The 13,247-nt window shown below is 38.3% G+C and overlaps 1 protein-coding gene across 1 annotated transcript; it reads left to right on the top strand.

The window, feature by feature from the left end:
* The first annotated feature begins 539 nt into the window (after positions 1–539).
* capn9 (calpain 9) lies at positions 540–11,501 on the top strand. The gene is made up of 20 exons (XM_072383578.1): positions 540–863; positions 1,745–1,814; positions 1,910–2,028; positions 3,247–3,380; positions 3,502–3,670; positions 3,785–3,868; positions 4,255–4,340; positions 4,866–4,943; positions 5,276–5,436; positions 5,585–5,742; positions 7,531–7,739; positions 7,928–7,964; positions 8,051–8,131; positions 8,660–8,717; positions 9,052–9,116; positions 9,657–9,725; positions 9,835–9,913; positions 10,612–10,728; positions 10,890–10,948; positions 11,175–11,501. Exons 1-20 carry the CDS (start codon positions 657–659, stop codon positions 11,199–11,201), a joined length of 2,067 nt encoding a protein of 688 aa, XP_072239679.1. The 5' UTR covers positions 540–656; the 3' UTR covers positions 11,202–11,501.
* The last annotated feature ends 1,746 nt before the right edge of the window (positions 11,502–13,247 follow it).

Below are 13,247 nucleotides of genomic sequence, written 5' to 3'. Positions count from 1 at the left end.
GGTTCTGATCAGGCAGACCCTTTGTCCTGATCAAACCCCTCCAGGATTCATTGTTTCTGCCTACATGAACAGGTCTTCCTAACCCAGGTGAAGTAACTAGGTTCCTGAACTATCCATCATAAGGGTTATTGAATTACACTTTGTCTAGCAACTCACCCAGAACCAATTTGCCTCAGGACACTCCTTGGGAAAAATGGCTCCTGGAATTCTTGGGGCACTCAAACTACTCCATTGCAAAAAGGTAACGAGTCACTTAGGGATTTATTTTAACAAATTCAAAGCCTCATTTCCAAAAATGTTGTAATACTATTGATTGACCACTGATTTGTTTTATGTTGAAACAAAGAAGTTCTCCTTTTTGTATATATCGGCGCCTATTTAAAGATTTTAACAACACATTATTTTGGTAATTTAAAAAAAAACAACGTTTTTTGTTGTCAGCAGGGATAAATCCTCCTTCAGATCAAGCCCAGAGAGTGAGTTAGTGATGAGGACAAACCAGTTTCTTTCTGGAGGGTGTGCATCAACCAGCCCTACCCACCTGACAGACTGGTCTTTGGATCAGTCACAGAGTAAAACACTCACTCCATCACACCTCGCCACTCACCTCCCTCCTTCGTCTACTCCGCTCACTGAGATTCTGTCTGAAGAAGAGAATGCCCCTGCAATCCACTTTATCCGGCGGGAACTCTGGCTCAATCCAGGCTGAAAACACACAATGGGATGGGAAGTCTTTTGAGCAGCTGCGGCAAGAATGTCTCGAGAAAGGAGTCCTGTTTGAGGATCCAGACTTCCCTGCCACTGACTCCTCGCTCTTCTTCAGCCAGAGTGTTCCTGTCCAGATTGAATGGAAGAGGCCTACGGTATGTGAGCACAGGACAATACAAAGTTAAGATTCTGGATTTTTATTGTGTTATTGGTTGGTGCTGTAGAGGTGACTGCCAGAAAACATCTCAAACTATGCCCTTTTAAAGGTCATAAGTGATCTTTAAATCTGTATACCGAGTCATTTCTAGTCGTAATTACTATATAAACAATCTGAATTAAAGCCAATGAACTGATGCTCCAAAGCTTTACAAGTTGTGGCATCCTAACAGAAAAATACTAATATCATGGCAAATATTAAATCAAGTACAAATAAGTTTCAGTAAAGTTTTATCCCCATCAATAAAATGTAGAAATAGAAAAAACAAACTATCTGAATTTGAAGCTGCAAAACCAGTTCTGCCTGAAAACTGTGTAAATAGTTGGCGTACTCTCTGAGCTCTGAATGAAGACTGTTCACCTGTGTGCTGAAGTGGTATCTGCAGAAAAATGTGCAGTAAGGCAGTTTGCAGCTGCTCATTCGTCATGATCAAAGATTTTATTATCTTTATATTACAATCTTTGTACAAAACTTAGCCAAAGAATGAGTCTGTCACTCATTTTTCCAACTGTCTCTTATGCCATCTTACACTTTGCTCATGTCAACATATCCTTACCTGTTAGCTCACCTAACATAACACACCACTCAAGTTTGTTACAGTTACTACACATTTCTGTCCAGGGCGTTGCCTTAGAATGAATGCTTTAGCTGCCAGCATGTAGTGTGTGCTGTGTATTTTGTGTTGGGTGACTGAGATTTCAAGGTGATTAATATGTATGGAATGTGAACACACCTATCGAAAACATTAGTGTCACCACTCAAGTGTCCTTTTAAAATGTATAAACCTGTTTCTATTCTTGTTTGTTGGCCCTTCTGTAGGAGATTTGCAACAACCCAAAATTCATCGTAGGGGATGCAAACAGGACAGACATTTGCCAAGGACAGCTTGGTTCGTATTCTTTTCAAGTGAACCAGTTGTTTTTCTGTCTTTTGCATGTACATGTTTCACTCTATTATAAATGAGGCACCTGTTTGTCACTGCAGGAGACTGCTGGCTCCTTGCAGCGATCGCCTCCTTGACTCTGAAAAAAAATGCTTTGGCTCGAGTCATCCCTCACAACCAGGACTTCGACCACAGATACGCTGGCATCTTTCACTTCCAGGTACACCATCGGCTGTTAGAACCTCAGAGTAGAAATGGTTTATTTGCTGACATACCCTTTTCACTGAATGTTATGCTCTAAAACAGGATTTGTGACTATTTTATATAATCACTGAGTTACAAAAAAAAAGATGAAACTGTGGAAGAAAGGAACTTCAAGAAACCTGTATATACTTTTCAGCATTGACGGAGCCTTTCCAGATATGCAGGTCACTGATGCACCCCCATACCATCAGATACAGGGATTTAAACTGACAACTGATAGCAAACTGGATGATCCCTCTCCTCTTTAGTCCGGAGGATGCAGCGTCCATGAGAATTTCAAATTTCACAAACCTGGGACAGAAAAACTTTTACTACTTTGTAATGTTGCTATTTCTTCTCACACCTCAATAATGAGCTTCAGGTGTTATAATGCCCCTTCATACCCATGTGAATGTAACTGTGTATTATAGTGCTTGACAAAGGTTTCCCACAGTAGTCTGTTGTCCATGTGGTGCTGTCAGCTACTGATGAATTCCAGTTGGATGGAAGGATAAGAGATACTGTGTGTCCAGCTTATGTTTGCTTCCAGTTTCCTTGAATTGTTTCATTACATTTTGCACTGTAGAGGGAAAAGTATGCAACTCCTTCCCAATCTCTCACTCTCTGTATATTTATATATATATATTTGACCTCATTACTAGCTCTAAATTTCCACCATTCCACCATTTTTTATTTTTATTTTTTTTTTTCTACAACCTGAAATGATTGATTTTTTTTTTTTTTTAGCAAAGAAAGCTAATCAGCTGAGAAATAAAACAGTAAAATGAACCAGTCTTTACTTCCTCTAACAGTTTCTGGACCGTTTAAAAGACTTGAAAAAGAATATAAGGGGTTTCCATTCAATAAGACATTTAAACCGTTTCAACACTTGTTTTAGTTTGTGTTAATGTTCTGAGGTTTCAGGTTATTATTATGTAGCAATCATAATGTTACAGAGAGAACCATTTCATACTATCTTGTTTGATAGCTGTTACACTCGGCTGTTACTGTTGCAGCGAATAAATGTGCCAAAGTAACAAATGTGACCACAAATAAAGAAAAGTTAATTGTATTATCCAATAAGCTTGCAGATTTATTTTTTTTTTTTACATTTTTTACAAAATCAGATAAGGTTAACTTACTTATCATTTGCTAGTTCTGCTGTTTTGTGACCCATTCCGTTATTGTCCCTCAGTTCTGGAAACACAACAAATGGCTGGATGTGGTGGTGGATGACAGACTGCCGACAGTGAGAAATCAACTCATCATGCTTCACTCTGCTTCCAACAATGAGTTCTGGAGCGCCCTGCTGGAGAAAGCCTATGCCAAGTAACATCACTCTCTTCATTTATACCACTGAGTAAAAATCCTGTTTAACTTTTGTTTTTATCACTTTGTCATTTTCACGCTCGGCACTGTGATGTGTTTTCCTATTTCTTCCTTTTTCAAGGATACATGGCAGCTATGAATCCCTGAAGGGTGGCAGCACAATGGAGGCCATGGAGGACTTCACCGGTGGAGTGGGAGAAGTGTATGAAACAAAAAATGCTCCAAACAACTTGTTCTCAATCATGAAGAAGGCCCTGGACCGAGGTTCCATGATGGGCTGCTCTATTGACGTAAATTCTTCCCATGCTCTCATTTTCACAACTTGATTTACAACCATTTCCCAGATATGGTGGGTAGTATGCGCAGGTAATGTGAACCTCTTTGTGTGGTTTGGTTTTCTCTAGATCACTAGCTCTGCAGAGTCTGAGGCCAAGACGAGCACAGGCCTGGTGAAGGGACATGCTTACTCCATCACAGGCCTGGAGGAGGTGAGAGTAACCTCTGAGAGCAAGGAACAAACTCAGATATAGTTAATAATTTCTGACTGGAATCTGTAATTGTGCCTCAGACCTATAAAAAATGACAAATTTACTTAAATTTGTGCTGTAGGAGAGATCACACAGATTCATGAAGATAATTTCAGTACCTGATAAATCCACAAATAACACCACTGTGGTCATTTAGGCAATCTTTATCACCATCATTCATACCTTTAACATGGGATTTTGTTGAGTGAGATTGTACTCAAACGCTTTCAAAGAGAAAAATTAAATGAAAGGAGAAAAAGAAAGCTTTATAATGAAACAGATTTGGAATGTCATGTGCTTTTTATAGTTATAAATTCATTGTGACAACTTCTCTATCTTTTTTTCAGGTGAATTTTCGAGGTCAGACTGTCAAGCTGATCCGAGTCAGAAACCCCTGGGGTCAGGTCGAATGGAACGGCCCCTGGAGTGACAAGTAAATAGAAAAAATGCTTTTAAAATACACAATTCACATACAACACCAAAAGTGCAATTTAAGAAGAAGTTTTTAATCAAAATTTAAATTGACTGTCTTTGATCTTACATTAAGACAATGACTCTCTTTCAAATCATGCTCCCCCCCAAATGATCAGGCTTCTTGTTGTGATCAGACAATGGCAAACACACTGAATTAAATTTATTCTAATGAAAATGATCTGACCTGAATACCCTCAAGCACTTTTTGACCCCTCCAAACAAATCCTTTGACTCACATCGGAGCCCTAACCCCCAAGTTGAGAACAGCTGCTTTAACGCACAATTATAGACAAACAGTCTGGCTAAACTGTGTTTCATGGCTTAAATCAAAACAAAGAAAACTCACTCAGTGCAGGCTGGAAAATCTTTTAAAAAAGGAACAAAATAATGCTTATTGATGCTTATGTTTTGGTAAATGGTTCCATCTGATTGATTCCTGAATGCTAAAGATGTACCAAATCATTTTATGTCCTGTATGTGTCAGATCCAGAGAGTGGGATTATGTGGACAAAGCAGAAAAAAATCGCATCCTGCAAAATTCAACAGAAGACGGTGAATTCTGGTGAGACCACATGAGGGCTTTGATGAAAATGGATGATTAACATCTGTTTTTGTGATTGTGTTTAAGTTTGTCAAATTGAATATCTTCAGTTAATATAGCAGAATTAATATGAGGAATGTAACACTAGTGTGCCTAAAATATCCATGAGGTGTTTGATTTAAGCAAGTTTTAATATCTTACATCTGTCCATCAGAGATTATCTTCATCCATATTAGATTTCATACAACATAACATAGTTTCTAATGGAAACAGTTTTTGTCTGCATGGGCCAATATCACAAATATTTCCACAAACCCCTGTTCTATATTTGTATATGGTGTTTGTGACTCTAGGATGGAGTTTGAGGACTTCAAGAGGAACTACGACAAGGTGGAGATCTGCAACATGACTCCTGACTCCCTGACTGATGACACAAAACGCCAGTGGGAGGTCAATGTGTTTGAGGGAGACTGGATTCGTGGTTCCACCGCTGGAGGCTGCAGGAACTACATCGGTGAGACCAATTTAACACATTGCGTGGCATACTTTGAAATCGTAATGTTCAAATGACACAAATTTTGAGTTTTTTTCTTTGGTCCATATTTCATTTGTTGCTTTTTGGTGCAAAACCATCCTAAACTGGCCGCACTTGTGATCTGCAGACACTTTCTGGACCAATCCACAGTTCAGACTGGAGCTGGTGGATGCCGATGATGATGATGACACGTGCAGTGTGGTGATCGCTCTAATGCAAAAGAACAGGCGAAAGCTCAGGAAAGAAGGCCTGGACTTAGAGACCATCGGCTTTGCTGTGTTTGAGGTCAGAAAGAAAGAAAGAAAGATCTTTGATCCTTTGTATTTCCCTTCTAATAGTTTTACTTTGTATCGTACTATTGAAGTTTCAACACATTGCATCGAAATATATATTAAAGCATTTTTCTGACACTGATATTGTAAAAAAAAAAAAAAGAAACAAACCACTAGGATAGAATTTCTTAGCACTGGCCTTAAGGTTTCCTGTTCAACAATAATAAAATACACTTGACTTAAATGAATAAAAACAGAATTACACTTTTGGTAAATGCTAATTTAGCTGAGAAAATATTTTTTTGTCATAGAAGAGTTGAAGAGCTTCTAAACATCTAATAATAATCTGTTTATCCATATGTGTCTTTCCTCAAGATTTTTTTCAAATAATGATTCTGTAGCAGTAAAAAAAAACAAAAATTCCCATACTTTTTAACACTATTACTGATATGAATATATCATTGAAACATGACTGGAGATTGCATTTTGAAAATGTTTATTCATTTGGTTGAGTCAGAAAATATGCGGCCTAATGCTGATCCCTCGTTTATGAGCAACTTTATTTAAAGCCTTTTGCAGCAGCAGCTTGAGGCACCTGTACCTGAAACTTCTGATAATATTTCTGTGTTGTAGAACATTGTTAAGGCCCTGTGATGGTTTTAAACTCCAAACAAGAAGAACAGACGTCTAAGTTTATGATAATTTATAAGTGAAATCTGCCAAAAGTTGAACCTAGTATCATAGTAGATGTTTGTGTGGTGCACAAAAGTTTGTGAACCCAATGATATCAAAACATTTTTTTTTTAAATTAATTTGACCTTATTATATTTCAGTGACCTTCAATATCTGGTGTGCAGCAATAACTACAACAAAAACTTTCTTGTAACTGTTGATCAGTTGCACATTTGCATTTTACATTCCTGCAAACAGAATGGCTTCAACTGTGGGATGTTGGTGGGTTTCCTCACATGAAAAGATGCTTCAGGTCCTTGACTTTTATTTTATTAGTATTCAGACTTTTTATTTATTCCAAGCCATTAACTATACTCCTCTCCAGTCATTCTTTGGTAGAGTGACTAGTATGATCAGCTTTTCTGTGTTGTTGCTTGACAAACTGTATGTGAAGATTCAGTTCCATGACAGATGAGCCTTTTTTACATTTACGTTTTTCAATGTGTTGGTATGATTCAGAATTTTTTTGTCCTGAAATGTGCAAGCTGACACAGATGTGGTATAAACAACCAAGGAGGCACAAACTTCTATGTCATAAAAGGTTATTTACAGTGGAAATAATCCATGAATATGTCATTTTAGTGAACACAGGCCAATGTCACAAAGACCAGGCAGGTTACCCTGAGCCCATCTGTCACCTTGTTCTGAAAGTGATATTTGTTGGTGGACCTCTCCTGGGAGGGCAGCAATATATTTGACGTTTAATCAGTCAATAAAATATAATATATTTGTGGTTCTTTGGTGTAACTGTGTTGTCTATTTGTTTCAAAATCCAATGATGTTAGGGTGATATTTGTGCAAAAATATGAAAAATTGAGTGTTCTCAATTCTCTACATTGATATGATTAAATGCTGTGTTATTCATTGTAAGCTAAAGGACAAACAGATATGTGTTTGTTTAGTCCAGCTTGGACAAGAGTTTGAATTCCACATGAAATGAACATCTACAGTTCTTTGACTGAATAAATTCCATCTCCTATTGGTCAATCATGGGCACATCAGTCAGGTGCTTGTTTGCCTTTCTGTACTTACATAATCTGTCCTTTTCTATCTGTGTCTCTTCATTCAGGCTCCAGATGATGAAGACCAAATGGGGAAGGATTTCTTTCGCTATAATGCGTCCAAGGCTCGTAGCAGGACCTACATCAACATGCGGGAGGTGTCAGAGCGTTTCACTCTGCCTCCAGGGAAATATCTGCTAGTACCTACCACCTTCCAACCCCACCATGAGGCCAACTTCCTTATCCGCATCTTCTCTGAGAAAAAGGCTGGGGCTATGTGAGTGTTCATATCTGGGTTCAAGAATAAATGCAAAGCTTAATACACCCTGAACATTTTATTTTAGGCAAATAAGCTCCTAAATAATTTCTTCAATGTGGGTTTCATAGAGGTTTTATGATGTCTGAAGTGAACAATTATGTTGTGTCATGCCACCTGGTTTAAGAGCTTTTGGTTTTGATCCACAGAGAGATGGGGAGCAATGTTGATGCTGATCTGCCAGATGTAAGTAAATCACCCAGGCACTGATAATCACCTGTTCAATCAACCATTTAAGTCTGCTTGTACTGATGCTGTGTTATTTCCACCAGCCGCCAATGCCCAGCTCTCCGGAGGAGGAGACAGATGAGGAGAAAGGCCTGCGGAGGCTGTTTGAGCAGCTAGCTGGTGCAGTAAGAAACAATCTTTGGAAGCCTCCCCTTTTAATAGCAGTCAGAGCCAAGCTAGTAAAGAGTGCAGAACAATGCGCAGCTCCAGAGTCAGATATATTTGTCAGTCAGGGTGAGACACTGGGCATCAACAAAGCTTTAAAAGTGAACATAGGACAAGTTGTCACATGAGCTCAGGCATCAGCTTAATGATAAAGTTGGCACAGGATTGTTCTATGTGTAATAAGAAACTGTTCATCATTTGTTACTTTAGTGATAACTTTATGGATCTTTATCTTGAGATTTTCATCCTCCAAGTTTCCAAGTAAATGGTTCATAAAGTTTTAATATTACATCATTTTGAAATTTTGGTAATTTTACAACATAGAGAAACTGTGAATTTATGAATAAACAGTGTTAAAACTTTCATACTTCACCTAGTCAAACAAGAGCTGTTCATTTTACAGTAAAAGGCTCAGATTTGAAAATGTACTGGTAATTGGTAGCAGGATTATATCTAAGTTTAACTTGTCCACTCTACTCTGTCTGCAGGACAAGGCTATCTCTGTAAGAGAGCTTCAGCAGATGCTGAATGGTGTTCTCAGCAGGCGTAAGTATACATTGTTATGATGTATATTGAAAGAGTAGCATAATGCAAACATGGAGAAAATGAGTACATAAGGAACAAATGACTTCATAAATAAAGAAACAACAGATGAAGGAATAGGAAGTCCAACAAGATGAATAACAATAACAAAATTCAAACCAGCAAAAATTTAAAGCAGCTAATCTAGTCAGTACAGTAACTACAACTACGTCTATAAAAGGACAGTATTCCAAGTAACTTTTCTAGTTACAGTGTTGGCACTCAGTATATGTGTAATATCACTGCATGTTGGTATTTTGTTCTGTGCTGTGTCATTATGTTAATCCTCTGACTTCAGGAAAAGAGATCAAGTTTGATGGTCTGAGTCTCAGCACCTGCCACAGTATCATCAACCTGATGGATGTATCCTTATGCTTGTATGAGTTAAGGTCATGATTAAATGTGAGCAGGCACAGCAAGAGGGTTCCAACCTGCTGAAGCTCCTCCTCAATATTTAATTAAGTGGTCAAAGTTTTATTGCTCCCTTTGAAATAATCACTTTAAGCATCATTAAATCGTGAAAAATATCAAGTTTATTTATGTCTCACCACACTGAAGCGAAACTTGGTACATCCAATATCATCTTATCATTGTTTTTGGATCTGGCCCAAGTGTCACTCAACTGAACAGTCAACATTATGGTGTTGACTGTTGATGTGTATGAGTGACTACCTTTACCAATCAGGAATGGATGTATGTGTATTCTGCTGATCTCTTGGTACAGTTCCAAAGACCCACACTACCAGAGCAACTTGCTGAAATACTGTCTGCATCAATAATTTCCTGTTTTACCGTTTATAGTTGTTTTTCTTTCAGTGTGAGATCAAAAAGTACTGTTTTGAAGTAATGGATAAGCTGATTACAAAGATGTTTTTTAAGTTTTGCCTTAACACAGTAAACCAGGTGGACAACACAGGGAAACTGGAGTTCCAAGAGTTTAAGGTCTTCTGGGAAAAGATGAAGAAATGGATTGTACGTATTTATTTGTGTTAAAACTGTAAACCAGTTGTGGTGTTGGAAAGGATAAGGAAAATACTTTCTTGTCATAAAGGAGGTTTCAGGGAAATCTTTGTTATTGCAGATGCTCTTCCTGTCCTTTGACACGGACCGCTCTGGAAAGATGTCATCCTATGAGCTTCGCATTGCTCTCAAAGCTGCAGGTGAGTCACCTGACTCCCATTTAAACTTTGTGCCGAGCTGCTTTTTCTGATATTTTTCTGATAATTTTTATTATAATATTTTTCATCTAATTTCTGACTGACATTGAATTTTTTTTTTGGTTGACAGCTAGTAACAGATTACAGTCATGTAAAAATGCACTTATGCAAGGAATGCTTATAGTTACACAAACATTTTCATCAAAATGCAATATTTAGACTTTGAAAAATATGTAGTCCAGTCAAGGACCACTAACTGTTTATTATGAAGAAGCTATTAACTAAAGACATACAGTTAAAAGCCCCACATAAAGTCAAAAGATTCAGCTGAAAAAACTTATCATTCTTGAACAGAATATATTACATAATGTTTTCGGTATATTTTGATATCTGCATTTTTAATATTTCTATAGATTTTTTGTGCACTCATTATGTTTTTACATAAATGGCATATTTAATTTTCAGTTATTCACAAGATGTCAAATTATCTTTAGAATTAAAGTTATTTAACAACGCAGTCTGTATTTATGATATTAAAAGTAACAAAACAAGGATTGCAGGAGCTCACACAGATAGTTGTATCAGTATTAGCACTACATCCAACAGAAGCATTAGTTTTTTTGTAATGACTTGATATTTAAGAGTAAACCTTATATAGACATTTGGGTTAAAAAGCTAACTACCACTTTGTTCTCTTGAAGGTATGCATTTGAACAACCAGCTCCTGCAGCTGATAGGCTTGAGGTTTGCTGACAACAACTATGACATCGACTTTGACGACTACCTTACCTGCATCGTTCGTCTGGAAAATATGTTCAGTACGTTAAAAAAGACAACATTGACATGAAATCCTCTACAGGGTTTAGAACAAGAAAAATCATTGCCATTAAATGAACTGAGGCTGTATAGTTGTGTTAAAATTAACTATAACACAGTTATTCACTCATTTAAGCTAATTAAAACTGTGTCTCTTATCCAGGAGCTTTCCAGGCCATGGATGAGTGCAAGAGGGGCCGGGTGAACATGAACATCATGCAGGTAAAAGTGCTACTGTGTGCTAAGTCTAATATGATGTGCAACCACTGAATAGTAGTTTCTTTTATGTTCTGTGTTAATCCTATTGTGCAGTTTTATCCAGAACCTGAGATTGTCTTTCTGACTTTTCTTTGCTTCATTCTTCTGCTATAATTAAGTACATTCTCAAACTTGATTTACCCTCATGTCATTGTGTATTAACGTCACTATTCTCCACTTTACGTTATAGTTCCTCATGTTGTCGATGAACGTCTGAGGAGGAGCTGAAAGAAAGCAGGCACTCGCACAGCAAAACACAGTCTTCATTACATTGGCTAAACAGACAGTGATGCAAACAGGCCTTTTTTCTTTTCAATATTTTAGAGTCTTATCACACAGTTGGTTTCCATGCCATTATTTTAACAATTAATGTGAAATGCTGCCTGTGGTAAAGTGTTTATTCCAAAACTTTGACTTGAGCTTTGATACAAATTTTAGTTTCTTTATTCAGGTTACTTTATTTATACCCTGAGGTAAATATTCACTACATGAATTCACTATATCAATGCAAAAACAACAAACAAAAAACTTAATAAAACATTTGTGTTTGTTTCTATTCACAATTCCTTGGATTTTACTTCATTTATGTCTCGGACCGGTAGAACACAGTACACAGATGCAGGGTCTTTCAGAGTAAGATTGTTTATTGGTATAAACCACTGGTGAATCTCCAGAACAGAACCAAAGCAAGAGGCTGTGAAAACCTGGGCACAATCACAATACAACATAAATCTCTCCACGAAGGGAGGCCCTATCTCTTAATACTAGGCTCTCCTTTAACGGAGGAGCAAAGATCTCTATAAACAAAACACAAAAATCTCTCCATTAGCAGAGGAACTATGAAACTTGGACTATAACTTAAATGCAACTCTCCTCTAACGGAGGTACTATGAAATATTAACAAGAAAAAAAACTCTCCCTAACGGAGGAATGAAATTGGCTATGAACTTACCGTGGGCTAAACTATGACAATGGAATAAATTACAAAACAAAGATAGAAGCTGTAGGAGGATCGCTCAATTACAGGCTCAAGGATGCAAGACGATGGTTTCTGTGGTTCAAGGCACTAGAGTGAAGAACATGGAAAGTTACGACACACTGGCACAAGACAAGGGAGACACAGACTATTTGAATATATGAAGAGCCATGGGGAACAGGTGGAAACACTGGAATCAGGGAAGACAATCAGACACTTGACACAAGAGGAAGGACCTGACTGGAGACATCGCTGTGGCATGGAAATGAAAATGAGATCAAGCAGTGTGTTCTTGTCTGTGGTGGCAGAGGTGATCAGCTGTACATATCCCTTAGACTGAAACTGTTCTAGAATTGGCTTTGTTGACCTGAGTAGCTGATTCTCCTTGAAGTCTCCACACACAATAACAGGGTGACAGTCCAACACCTCAAGTGCATCCAAAAGGCTTACCAGGTTCTCCAGCAACGGTCTCAGACTGTAGTCTGGAGGTCTGTACACAGCTGCAATCACTGCACAGAATGGAGCCTCAACCTTCAAAGCCACAAACTCAAGATCAGTCACATTATGCAAATACTGTCTTTCACGCACTTGGATGTGGTTTCTCACATAAACTGCAACTCCACCATCTCCTTTGCTGGCCATCTGAGGATATTTAGTGTAGGACGTGTGTCTGTTGCGTTTGAACATGTTGTAGCCGTCCAGCAACAAAGGAGCCTTGCAGATGAGTCTCTGTCAGACACAGAACATCTGCTAGACACAGCTCATGATGTCTCTTGATGTCACCGATGTGAGATGGTAGTCCCTCTGTGTTGTGATGAGCAAGGGTCAGAGTGTCAGGCCTGTTTACTGTTTCTCTCACCTGAAGAAGAGGCATCATGTGATCCACATGGGCTTGTCTCATGGTCTCGAGCGTTGCAGTCACTTCAGGATTGGCGTATATTTTCTTTTCATCCAAATCCAGTAAATACAGCCCACTGAGAGATGTCACTCTGCTGAGAGCTACATAATCCATATCTGCTTCAAAGATTTTCTGCAGTGACACCACAGCTGCATGTGTTGTGAGGCCCTGGGTTTTATGGACGAGAACGCCAGCCTCACAGGAAACTGTTTATGTACCACTCCATTATGTTTCAGCTTCTCCTCTGCTCTCTCGACGTAAACCAGATTGGCAGATTCTGGAGCTCCACTCTGGTTTCTTGTTACACCGGTCTGATTATCCATCCTCAGGCCCAGCTTAGTGATGTGTTGATCATCCTCAGAAGTCACTATACTCATCAGTGTGGCAAA

Source organism: Leuresthes tenuis, unplaced genomic scaffold (assembly GCF_036924035.1).
Source record: "Leuresthes tenuis unplaced genomic scaffold, fLeuTen1.0.hap1 SCAF_4, whole genome shotgun sequence".
Taxonomy (NCBI): Eukaryota; Metazoa; Chordata; class Actinopteri; order Atheriniformes; family Atherinopsidae; genus Leuresthes; species Leuresthes tenuis.
This window is presented reverse-complemented; position numbering and strand designations above follow the sequence as displayed.